General features: G+C 31.7%; 2 protein-coding genes across 2 annotated transcripts; one reads left to right on the top strand and one right to left on the bottom strand.

The window, feature by feature from the left end:
* The first annotated feature begins 9 nt into the window (after positions 1-9).
* Positions 10-1727, top strand: LOC126671281 (transcription factor MYB61). Its single transcript, XM_050365042.2, has 3 exons — positions 10-308; positions 469-598; positions 743-1727. Exons 1-3 carry the CDS (start codon positions 176-178, stop codon positions 1536-1538), a joined length of 1059 nt encoding a protein of 352 aa, XP_050220999.1. The 5' UTR covers positions 10-175; the 3' UTR covers positions 1539-1727.
* A 5993-nt stretch (positions 1728-7720) lies between these two features.
* On the bottom strand, positions 7721-11720 carry LOC126674566 (pectin acetylesterase 12). The gene is made up of 12 exons (XM_050369035.2): positions 11306-11720; positions 10338-10420; positions 9906-10035; positions 9729-9802; positions 9506-9592; positions 9295-9419; positions 9123-9183; positions 8980-9033; positions 8807-8884; positions 8549-8654; positions 8297-8442; positions 7721-8098 (listed from the first exon to the last, which is right to left on the bottom strand). The coding sequence occupies exons 1-12, from the start codon at positions 11523-11525 to the stop codon at positions 7991-7993; spliced, it is 1272 nt and encodes a 423-aa protein (XP_050224992.1). The 5' UTR covers positions 11526-11720; the 3' UTR covers positions 7721-7990.
* Between the last annotated feature and the right edge of the window lie 807 nt (positions 11721-12527).

Genomic DNA, 12527 nt, shown 5'->3' with positions numbered 1-12527 from the left:
AATGAGACTTTTGTGCTATTAAAATCAAATTCCCTACCAAGCTGCCATTTCATTTTCTCAACCCTCTTCATCATATCTTCAAAACCTCTGTTGCTGACACCAAAAAATAAAAGACTTGCCACTTTTTAAAAAGTCCTCATCACTTAATAATCTTAAATAATTGTCACCATATTACATGGGAAGACATTCTTGCTGCTATAAGCAGAAGTTACGAAAAGGCCTTTGGTCTCCTGAAGAAGATGAGAAATTGCTCAATTATATCACCAAACATGGCCATGGATGCTGGAGTTCTGTTCCGAAACTCGCAGGTTTGTATGCTCGGAAAACTTGTCGAGTGTTACGTTTTGGTTTTTCATTTTTTTCCATTGCGGAAATGCTTCTGAAAATTCTAAATTATTGCATACATATTATTATTTTTCCGTTTTTGTTTGAGCGTTTTGTTTTAATGATGTAAATATAAATTTGCAGGGTTGCAAAGATGTGGAAAAAGCTGCAGATTAAGATGGATTAATTACTTGAGGCCTGATTTGAAAAGAGGAGCATTTTCACAGCAAGAAGAGAATTTAATCATTGAACTCCATGCAGTTCTTGGCAATAGGTAAATATATATATATATATATATATATATATATATATATATATATATATATATATATATATATATATATTTCTGGTTTAATGATCGAAAAAATGATGGACCAAACTGGCGAGATTTAATGTGTTCGTATTCGTATATATTCAGGTGGTCACAGATTGCAGCACAGTTACCAGGGAGGACCGACAATGAAATCAAGAATTTATGGAATTCTTGCATTAAAAAGAAGCTGAGACAGCGAGGAATTGATCCGAATACTCATAAGCCGCTGTCCGAAATTGAGAATGTGAAGGAGATTAAACAGAATTCAAATCCTAAACATACCGAGAAAAATTCATCTGATGAACCAGCAGCAGCAACAAATTCAAATAATGATAACTTGGCACAGACTCCACCGCCAACTCAAGAGTTTTTCACAGACAGATTTGCTAATGAAGGGTATTTTCCTTTTCAGAAACTGAATTACAGGCCTAATACTTCAAATTCTAACATCTGTTTCAATCCAAATTCTTCATCTTCTGACCAAATGATTAATAATAACAATTCTGAGTTTACTCAAACTATTCTCCCATCAATATCGACTTCAATGTTTCAAACCCCGATTCGCGTAAAGCCGTCGCTGAATCTCCCATCAGAATCTCATTCTGATGGCATCAATTGGGAAGCTAATAACAGCTTCATTCTTGAAAATGATGTTGAAGAGATTAAATGGTCGGAGTTTTTAAGTAACAGTCCATTTTTTCTTGGAAATAATGGACTTCAGAACCAGACTTCTCAAGCTATGTACAGTAATGAAGTTAAAGCAGAAACTCAGTTTATTACAGAAGGGTCGAGCTGGCAACAAAATCATCATCTTCCTCATCAACCACCTTCATCGCAGCCGTCGGATATCTACACTAAAGATTTGCAGAGACTTGCTGTGGCTTTCGGACAAACTCTTTAGATTGTGTTTCATTAAAATGTGCAGAGTCTAATTCAGTTATAGTTTTTATTTTATTTTTTTGAGTTGGTAAAAAAAAAAATTGTGTTTTCTTTTCTTTTACAGGTGTGTTCTTACAGATTTTTTCTTGTTATTTCTTGTAAATTATGTGTCTGATCATACATAAAATTTGTTCGGTCTTTTATTACTAAATATCTATGATTTGAAACAATTTTAAGGCTGTTTGTGTTATATTTGGCCATTAAACACTGCGATTTTCTGAATAAGGCTCATGATCTCGGGCGGAACGTAAGGGTAAAATGGACAGTCGCTTTCTGATAGTCATCGGTTGACCTAGGTTGTTTTTTTCTAATATTTCGATACTATTATTTTTGATCGGTGTTTATTTATTTTTTTCTCTAGCTCTTCTCTTTATTTTCTGATTCCGCCACTGGTTATTGAACTTGCTTCATTGTTTGAAAATGAAAATTTTGAGAAAGATATATTTGACTAGTTAAAATGTATATTCAAGTATCTTTTAGTTTCTTAGGAATCATATTTGCTTTACTGCCATTCATTTGAGGTATCTTTTTCCTTTTCACATCAAATAATGATAATAATTACAAATAGGGGTTTTTGCATAATTCAAAAATTAAGGGACCATTTTTCTTAAATGGGAGTCTATCATTGTCTCCTAGAAACTTTTTTAAAGACATTTCCCTTTCTCTTCAAGGGACAACCATTAAAGACAACAAAAATTACTTCATTTCCATACACATGCTTATTTTATATATTATTCCATCTTACTGTAAATATACACTCCTACATTATTAGGGCAATTAAAGGGCTAGCAAAATCCTTGGCATTTATTATCGCGGCGGCAACGCCGTCTCCTGGCTTCCGACCTGCTCTGATACCATATCATATATGATGACTAAATTGTAATTTTATTTTAACAAAAAGAACTTTTAGTCACCGACAAAAATATTAAATTGACTTTTGGCTAATTATTTGTCTATAAAACAATAAAAGGATAACTTGGTATAAATAATCAAAAACCAATTACCGTTTATATATAATTTCGTTGAGATCACTTAAAAAACTTCCAATGTCGATAAAATTGCAATTAAATAATCAAATCAATACAAATTAAAAAAATTACCACTAATTTAAAATAACTGAAAAATACAATAACTTTAGGAATCAATAATCCCTAAGCAAGAATGCCTTGTGGATGATATCTGAACAAAGGGTCCTTGTCGTCCCTGAATTTGTGTGACATGTTCAATTAATTCATATTTAGCAAATTTAATCAATTAGCGACAATCTCTCTACTTTTAGATCAACTAACCTCTGGATTGGATCATTATGGCCTATCAACGTGTTCATTTTGTACAATTTAGAGGTTAATTGACCTAAAATCAGAGACAATTATTTTTAATCGATTAAAATTATTAAATATGAATTAATTAATTTCAATGTACAAATTCAGGACTGCGACTGCTACGACCCTTTGCTTGATGATATTTGAAAGAAAAAGTAGAGTATTGAATTATTAAGTATGACAAAATCCTTGGCATTGATCTTATTAGGACAGTGTCTGCAATGTCCTTTTGAAGTGGACCAATAATTTTACTTCTTATTTGAGCTATAGTCAAAGGGGTCCCTTAAATATGGGCATCTTTTGATGGCGAAACTTTAACAGAGAAAGAACAGAATTTTAGTATTTTCTTGCGAAAATTCCAAAGGATGATGCAATACTTAAAATATTAATGATTAGTAGAGCAAATGTGTACATGCAAATTTGCCTTGCAATAACTTATTTCCTCATACCCTTTTAAGAGAATGATGAAAATGTATCCGGGGTTATATTTGATCAAACGAGCAAAAGTTCGTGTTAAAATTATAAAACAAGCAAAAGTTCGAGATAATACATCAAAAATATTTTTGGAAAAGAACTAGAATACATGAAAAAGAAATTGAATAGTAATATTGCATGCGACAGGAAGCTTCATGTTTGTCCATGTGAAGACATACCAAACAAATAGCTAACCTTATTCATATTATAAATGTTAGAATCCTTTTTTTGTTACATTTTTAATTATAAATTCCTTGAAACACATGTGAACCAAATTATTGGGTCTTTTTATTAGGACCCTACAATTATGGGTTCCATTGTTTTATATATATATGGCATGCTAAGAGATGAGTTCAATTAGACGGCTATCAATGGACAATGGGGTGTCACAACTTCTGCTTCCAATTTTCTATTCAATTTTAAATTTAGGGTTTTAAATAATCTTTGCTTTTCTTGATATATTATTTTATAATGTGAAAGATTATTTTTAATAACTTAATTATGAGCCTAAATGATGTTAATAATGATGACAGCAATGATGATAGCAATGATTAGTGATTGGTAAAATAGAATAATCTAGAACTTGTAAAATGTCAGAATGTGGATAAAATCAGGCACAAAACAAACTAAATGGCGGTGATTAAGACTAATTAGACACCATTAGTTTTAATTAAGATTTGATAGAGAGATTAGTGAAAGTTGATGGATGGGTATTACATAATTTTACAAAGATGTTGTAATGAAATGAAAGGTGAATGGTGATAATACGAAAATGGCAGAAGTAACTTTATAATGAAGTTAATTACTAATATTATTAATTTTGTAAAACAAATTCTGCTATTACATAATATGAATTAGAAATTTTAAATATCACCAAGAAATGCTACAAATTTTGTGATGAGCAGATAAATCATCAAATTCCCGATTTGATCTGATCCAACCTGAAAGCAAAATTGATGATAAGAAAAAATGCCGGAAAAAGATTGTCGGTCATTTACTCCAACGATCAAATAAGTATATGGTGAATAAAAAAGAGAAGAGAAAAACAAATGTAAAACGAAATCAAAAAAAATTATTTTAAAGTTTAAATATAAAATGGTTTATATGGATATCTCATGTGCTTCCGGATCTCTCTCTTTTTAGGCTCCTATGCGGATGAGGTGTCCTTCTTAGAATGTGACCTGAGCTGGACTTTCTATTATTTGATGGAAAAAAATTGGAATCTGACGTAAAAAACGTGCCGTTATTGCCTCTTATGTATCCGTAAATATTATGTAGTCCTCTCACTAATGTGGCATGCAGGGGCGAAGCCACCCGAGGCTGAAGATGGTCAATTGACCACCTTTAGCCTTTCTTTTAAAAAGAAAAAATTGTATGTATTTGATTATTTTTATGAATTAGCGTTTATTTATATGATATATTGTCCACTTTTATTATTGATATTAATACTTTGACCCCCTTATAAATTATTCTTGGCTTCGCCCCTGGTGGCATGTTCGCCTCTGATGGCATGTATGACTTTCTTCTTCTAGTAAAGTGCATTTTGCGTGTATCTCGATCACGAGGAACATATCTATGTGATCTCTTGTACTGCTAGTTTGGAGCCGAGCTATTGTTTATTTGAATCTCGTTTTTTTACCGTCCTTCATAGCTGACATTTGCTTTGGGCTCTAATGTTTACTTGGACTGGTTGGCCGAGTTGAGAGTTTTGTTGGGGCTGGTTATAATTGGGGCTTCCACGATTGCTTCGCCCCTAATATATTATCACGATCCTTACCTCAGTAGCGGTATTATAATATCTTTTCAACCCAGAGTTAATTTTCATCTAATCTTAATTCTCTCATAAAAATTTCAATTTTTTTTGTAAACATTAAAAAAAATTGAACAAAGGGTCAACGCGCCCCCTGAACTTGTAACACGGGGTCATCTAACCCAATTTATACTTATTTGAGCAACTAACCTCGAAATTCTTTATTTTTGGGTCAAATAACCCCATAATTTTTATTTTTATTTCAAAAAATAAATTTAGAATAATTATATCGCAACAATTAGAAAAGTATCTAATTATTTTTTTACATCCCTTACCTCTGATTTGTATTTTACGCGTTTTAAAAATATAATTATGAGATTATTTGAACCAAAAATGAAGAGTTTCGGGTTAGTTGCTCAATCAAGTTTAAATTGGGTTAGATGACTTCGTGTTACAAGTTCAGAGGGCGCGTTGACCCTTTGTTCAAAAAAAATTGAACGGCAGTCCGGACTAAAATCTATCATAAACTTAAGGTGGTTTCGTCTTCGCCTACTTTAGTTTTTAATATTACCAGTTCTTGCTAATGCTGCAAGTTAATTTTGCAGTGTGATGAGCTGAAACTTTTTTTACGTGATATACAGACTTTTTAGAATTTGACTATACTAACATAAGAACTCTTTGGACCGCCCAAATTCGAAAATTAATGGAAGATATAGTAAATTTCTTCATAGCATAAAGATAGTCACAGGAATAAAATGAACTTGAAGGAACATCCGTTTTAAATTAATTCACATTTTTTTATTCCACTTTCATGGGATAATGACTTGTTATTTGTCCATTTCGGCTCAATATTTTGAACACTGTCGGTGTGGGCAGTTTGGTCCAATATGCTAAGCTGCCTTACCTCAAACCTAAAACTTTTTGAGAGGATTATTAACATAATACAAAAAATTAAAATTAAAAAAAAAATACCCAGCCCCACTTTTTTATATATATATTTATATATGGAATTATTTTTTAAATACCTGTTTTTGACAAAATATTTACACCATTTTGACCTATCTTTCCTTTATTTCCTACGCTACCTATTTCTCTAACTTATTTACCAAAAATACCTACCATATAAAGAAGTATCATCTCATTTTAGGTTAAATTTTTATATAACCACTCTTCTCTCTCTTTTCTCTCAAACTTCTCTCTTCTTTTCTTCTTTTTCATTTAATTTTCAATTTGTCTCCTCCAATTACTTTTCCGTTCGTCTTTCCAGTCGCGCTTCCGTTCGTCTACTTCCAATGGATTTTTCGTCGTTTCCAGTCGTTTTTCCGTTCGTCTTTTCCGATCGCGCTAGTCCGTTCGTCTATTTCGTTCGCGCTATGAATTTCTCGACTCATTTTTAGATTATGTAATTTTTTAGGTTTTTTTATAATGATTTAAACATTTTATAAATAAATTATTGTAGATCTATAATTTTTTTGTTTATAAAATTATTTAATTATTCATATAATTATTTATTTTTTCTTCTCTTATTCATAGATTTGTTTATTGCTACTGATTTTGTAAAGAACAAATTGATTTATGGTGCATTTGTTGTAATTTTATAATATATTTACGTTTTGGTGTATTTATAGTGTATTTTTGCCGTTGTTTAGTATATCTATGGTGCATTTACAGTGTTTATGGTGTATTTGCAGTGTTTATGATGTATTTGCAGTGTTTCATGGTGTAGACCACAAAAAACACTACAAAATATCATAAATACACTAAAAATATACTATATATACACTAATCTTACACCATAAAAACACTATATATATACTATTGTTACACTATAAAAAATAAAAAAAATTCCAGGAAATAAATCTATAAAAAATAAAAATCAACAGTTTATATACACTATATATACACTAATCTTACACTATATATACACTATAAAAAAATAAAAAAAAATCCAGAAAAAATCTATAAAAAATAAAAACTAACAGTATATATACACTATATATACACTAATCTTACACTATAAAAACACTATATATACACTATTGTTACACTATAAAAAAAAATTAAAAAAATTCCAGGAAAAAAATCTATAAAAAAAATTATTAAAAACTGTCAATCTGACCGAACCGAAAGAACCGAAATTGGAAACCGAAAAAGATATTTGTGAAATTAAAAAAAAGATATTTTTGGTAAATAAAAAAAGTCAGAAAAGAAAAGTTAAAACTTGGAAGGTAAAGTTGTAAATAAGTTGACGAATAGTATATTTCAGAAAATTACCACTTTATATATTAAGATGTATTATTTTAATTAATGAATGAGTTGGTCATTACTAATAACAAAAATAATAACAATAAGAATTAAAAAGATTCTTAGGCAGACTCAGTCCACCACGTCCTCTATAGACTAAACTTATCATATTATAACACGTCATTAAAATAATAACACTATTGTAATATTACTATTCAAAAGTGTAAAAAAATAATAAACAAAATTACAATAGTACCATTATTTTAATGGCGTGTCATAATATGATAGGTTTAGTCTATGGATGACGTGATAGACCGAGTCTATCTAAGAATCTCTCAAGAATTATAAGCATGATAATACAAATGTGGATTTAAATTAACTGATTAATCAAGTTTATCGATTTAATAATACATTTTACATTGAAGACAAAAATTGCAACTTGCTTTGCACAAGATGTGCTGCAGTAATGCTTCAAGACTTGCTGATGATTCTTAGAATCATTGCATTTCTCGGCTTCTTATTGTCTTCTGTAGATCTTCATTAAATAATTGCTCAGTTTTTTTTTCCCAATAACAATTGGGAGACATGTAAATTGACTTAAGTTACAAGCTAATTTCTATTGCTTCATCTGAATACCAGATTGTGGCAAGTGTTGTCGCATGGATATGGGCAGTCGATCAGCTTAACGGCGGACCTATCAAAATACCAGTCTCCAACCGCAATTGCAACTGCCTGCAAATTTCCATCATGAAATTGGATATTACAACACACACTAGAGCATATGAGATATACCGAAATAGAAAATATCGGAATTACACTCTAAAGTGTTTTAAGAAACGGAAATGAAATGTCAAAACGTAAGGCTCGAGAAGTGTTTGCTCAATATAGGAACATATAAGGCCTAAAAATGAAAGAAATGAATATGCATACCTTATTACCGATAACAGGAGAATTATCAGCAAACCACGTATCTTGCCTCTCCGATTGGCAGTGAGCGAAACAAGAATTTATGAACAGTCCATTCTGTTTTGACCCTGAGAATCTTCTTACTGAACGCAGCATTTGATTCCTAAATCCTATTACAGAATAAAAAAGCAACCATGTTACGTATACTACGTTCGTGTACTAGGTTTCTTACATTTTACGAGTGCAAGTTTTTATTACGATGAACTATGAATTCACCTTGCAGATATTGGATTTGGGATGCTGAACATCTTGCATGGTTCTTTCTGCATGCAGTCCAATAGCCATGAGGATCGGCACTTGATGGAGCTAAGCTCGATTGGATCTGATTCAACACAGGCACAAAAATATCACTATTAATTTTCTAATGTCTTTCGCAGCACCATAACTTTATCTTCTATGTTAGTCAAATATTCATGAATTGTACGAGTCTAATGACACTAATAAAAACTATGCGATATAAGAAGTAATCGCTACCTGCCATGAATCGTAAGCTGCGTTAAGAATGAACAATGGAGTTTTTACATTGTTTATTACGTTCTGGGGAAAGAAGCACTGAAACAAGAGAAATCACAAAAAGTAAATTCTCAAGTTATAAAATCTTTGAGAAAAGATAAGGACGACGGAAGATACATAAGAGTAGGGATTACCGAAGTTGGATCATGGGGGTTCGTGCACATACGCGGTGGGTTACTTTTCACCCCCTGTAGAAAATATGAAAATCTTCATGAGTATTCAGTAAAGAGAAAAGAATTAATAAGAAATACAATGATTTCTAGCATTCATATGTTACCTGCAAGCCCACCACACCACGGTACATGTTCCTCAGGGTGCGGCCACCCGAAACATCCACTCTGTAAATGTAAAAAATAAGAGTCAATAGGTAAACAAGAATTAAGTACGCCAAGAACAATAAACACAATTATGAAAGAAACAAGGAACAATGTCTATGTCAGAACAATTACGCGTCAAGAAATAAACCAGCATCACTCAGGCATTTCACTCTAATTCTCCCAGAAAACAAGTTTCTGAACTCATCGCAATGTAAAATAGTAGCCAAACCCCCAGCAGAGCACCCAGAGAGAAGAGCCTGAAATACAAAAGCAATTGTCACTCAATAGAGTCAAAATGGAAAAGGTTAATAGTACAAGAATGAAATCTCGACAAACAATGAACCTGGTTGGCGTAACGCATTCCCTTTGACATTAAATCTTGCATTGCCGCTGACCATATGCGTTCTCCTCTAAATTGCAGTTGTGAAGCCTACACACGACAGCCATTTGATTTGCAAAATCAATATCATGGTTACAAACTTTCAAATGATGGTTAAGAAGTTTCCAAGTAAACCGTATAAATGGCAGAAGAGCTAATTCTGGCTGCCATAATTTATGTAGCAAACCTTATTTTCACCATCTCCAGCAAAAGAGGCGCCGTCGCAGTAACGGACTTTCACTCTGTTCCAGTTAAAAAAATCTGCAATAAGTCCCAAATTAAATTAATAACTTGAGAGCTAACATCATTATCAGCAGTTTGATAAGTTGATGATTTCTAATAAAGCTTGAGAATTAAACTAGACCAGGATTTTCTTGAGCATTGTTGCTCAGAATTCCCGTAAACGCCAATTGCTTTTCCATGTATTTAGATGAACCGCGCCTTGTTGTTTTGCGATAAACACAAGTTCTAATGTTATTACACCATCCTCCGCCCTGCACAAGATTTCGACAAATTCAGGATTCTCAATACAGGACCCTGAGCAAACACAATCCTTTATTCAACTACAAAATGCAGCATAATCATATATGTCGGCGACATTCTTTTGTATAAAGATGCTGCAAGAACAAGATTCCTTTATTTATAAATTTGCTAACCGGCACAGAGGAATTTGTTCCATACTCAGCATGTGAAATATTTCAACCACAACGAGAAATGCAGGCATTTAAATTACGTGCATCAACTGAAAACAAAAGCTACATACGTAACTTTTGAAGTCAAAAAATGAGAGACAAACCTCCAAATTAACGAGCCAACTATTTGCTCCTGAACCATATCCGCGATGCAAATGATATCCGGGCAATGTTCCATCTAAACAGACTGCAGAAATTGAAAACCACTCAGCTAGTTAGGACAACCTATCATATAAAACAAAAACTTCACTGTGCAAACAAAATTAAATATCTCATCTCATGTCACTGTTGTTAAAATTGACAAAAGCATCAACTAAACAAACTCACTCGAACAAATTCAAACACCTCATGTCACTATTGAAAAATACACAACAGGGATTTCTCATCAAAAGTTTAAATTCATCAGATTCACATATTTCTAATTGAATGACGGAGGACCTTAATAAAAGTTAAAGAGATGGCTTAGTTCTAACTTCTAACACAGTACAGCTTATATATAAAACAAATACCACTGCAAATATTTGGATTAACTAGTAATAATCCAAAACAATTGCATCACTCGTACCAATGAGCTAACTTTGAGCAAAACCATTTGCTGGAAATGAATAAACAACAAAGAAAGTTTTCTGGGCCGCAACAGCAAGATAGCACGGAAACTTCATTCGATCGACAAGTCCCGTTTTGAAAACATGTCGGACACTACACGAAACTTCATTTTTTTTACATTAAAATAACACAGTTTCGCCGTGTCTGAGTCCGTGCTACCTAGCGCAACAGTAATAAATATCACCACAGATTCAAAACCCATTTTTATAATAATTCTCTGTAAACAGGGCCCTCTATTATTAATTTCATTTAGAAAAATCTAACAAAAAGAACCCAGAAACAATAATCAAATTCATCCCAGGATGATGTGACAATATAACCTGACATTCTACAACTTATTTAAATCAAACCATGACAGCCCAAAAAAAACAGTATTCTCAACAAAATGAAGCAATCTAAATTAATAAAACTCAAATATTTTTTAACAGTAAATAATAAAGAGAGATAAAAAGGTAAAAAAAAATACCAGCTCCAGTAGCACCAGCACCTTGAATGAGAGTAAGTCCTACCATTAAAGCATTATTATAAGCTAACGATTCATTAAAAAAACGCCCATCACCACCACCATAACCATTAATATTATAACCAGCTCCACTGTAAATTAACTCCGATTCCGTCTCATTAAATTCAAACCCGTTTACCCATTTCCCCATAACAACAGCAAATACCCACACAAAAATCCTCATTTCTTTTTCAAATCTTTAAAAATGTTAAAACTCTGCTGGCATTAGAAGTAAAAGAATAAAAATGTCTTCAAATCTTTGAATTTGGAGAGCTAAAAATAGTAAAAGTTTCTTAAAACTGTGATGAAATCTAGTGAAATCTGAAATCTAGAGAGAGAGAGGAAAAAAAAAGTTGAGCTGTTTTGCATAGAACAGTATTTGCCGGGCTTTTTTAAGGTTTATATAAAAACTTAAGACAACGTTTGGAATCTTACTAAGATTTTTTTAAGTTAAATCAGTAAATAATTTTACGGTTAATTCACTTAATTATGTCACGGACAGTTTCTCACTGTCCGATCAGAAATAGTCTTGTGATTTTGTTATTGTGTGCGGTGGAGTTTACGGGTTTATTGTGCGGCCTTTGATGATAACCGTACAGCTGTTTTGTTTGAGGTTGATTAACAAAATTATGTTTTTTTGTTTTTTGACTTGAGAAAATTATTTTACGGTGACGAGCTTTTAGCGGCAAAGATTGTGGTTTGTAGTTCTTCTAGTTGAACACTAGTTGATTGGATCTCTTGCCTTTTTATTACACCAAATTTTCTTCTTGATTCCTTTCTTGTCTGATTTTTTTTAGGGTGATGCTATCCGGATAGAATCTATCCGGATAGAAAATATTTTTTTATTTATTTAATTATTTAATTAAATATCAATTACCATATTAACCTTTTGTAAAAAAAAAAATTACCACCATCAACTTTTAAATTATTCATCTTTTCTCTAACTAACTTTTAACTTTCTTCTAACTATCTTTTAGATTAAATTTTAATTATCTCTAACATAAAGTTTATATTATCACATAACAATATTCTATGCAGAGATATTATCATTTTTGGTCCCAATGATATATTAATTGAAATTTAAACTATAAAATGTCCAAAAAAATCAAATTGAATTATAATATCTAAATTTAAGTAATATTTTCATACGATTAACATATTTCATTAGAAGAATAGCATTGAACTG

This window comes from Mercurialis annua, linkage group LG3, assembly GCF_937616625.2.
Source record: "Mercurialis annua linkage group LG3, ddMerAnnu1.2, whole genome shotgun sequence".
In the NCBI taxonomy this organism is placed as follows: domain Eukaryota; kingdom Viridiplantae; phylum Streptophyta; class Magnoliopsida; order Malpighiales; family Euphorbiaceae; genus Mercurialis; species Mercurialis annua.
The sequence above is the reverse complement of the archived record's forward strand: the minus strand, read 5'-3'. Positions and strand labels throughout refer to the sequence as shown.

What these genes read in the sequence shown, in the direction of transcription:
- LOC126671281 (XM_050365042.2), top strand. Translation starts at nt 176, where the DNA reads ATGGGAAGACATTCTTGCTGCTATAAGCAGAAGTTACGAAAAGGCCTT. An exon ending in TTCTGTTCCGAAACTCGCAG is followed by an intron (nt 309 to 468) that starts GTTTGTATGCTC and finishes ATAAATTTGCAG; the next exon opens with GGTTGCAAAGATGTGGAAAA. An exon ending in CATGCAGTTCTTGGCAATAG is followed by an intron (nt 599 to 742) that starts GTAAATATATAT and finishes GTATATATTCAG; the next exon opens with GTGGTCACAGATTGCAGCAC.
- LOC126674566 (XM_050369035.2), bottom strand. Translation starts at nt 11,525, where the DNA reads ATGAGGATTTTTGTGTGGGTATTTGCTGTTGTTATGGGGAAATGGGTA. An exon ending in CTGGAGATGGTGAAAATAAG is followed by an intron (nt 9,593 to 9,728) that starts GTTTGCTACATA and finishes TGTCGTGTGTAG; the next exon opens with GCTTCACAACTGCAATTTAG. An exon ending in GAATGCGTTACGCCAACCAG is followed by an intron (nt 9,420 to 9,505) that starts GTTCATTGTTTG and finishes TTTGTATTTCAG; the next exon opens with GCTCTTCTCTCTGGGTGCTC.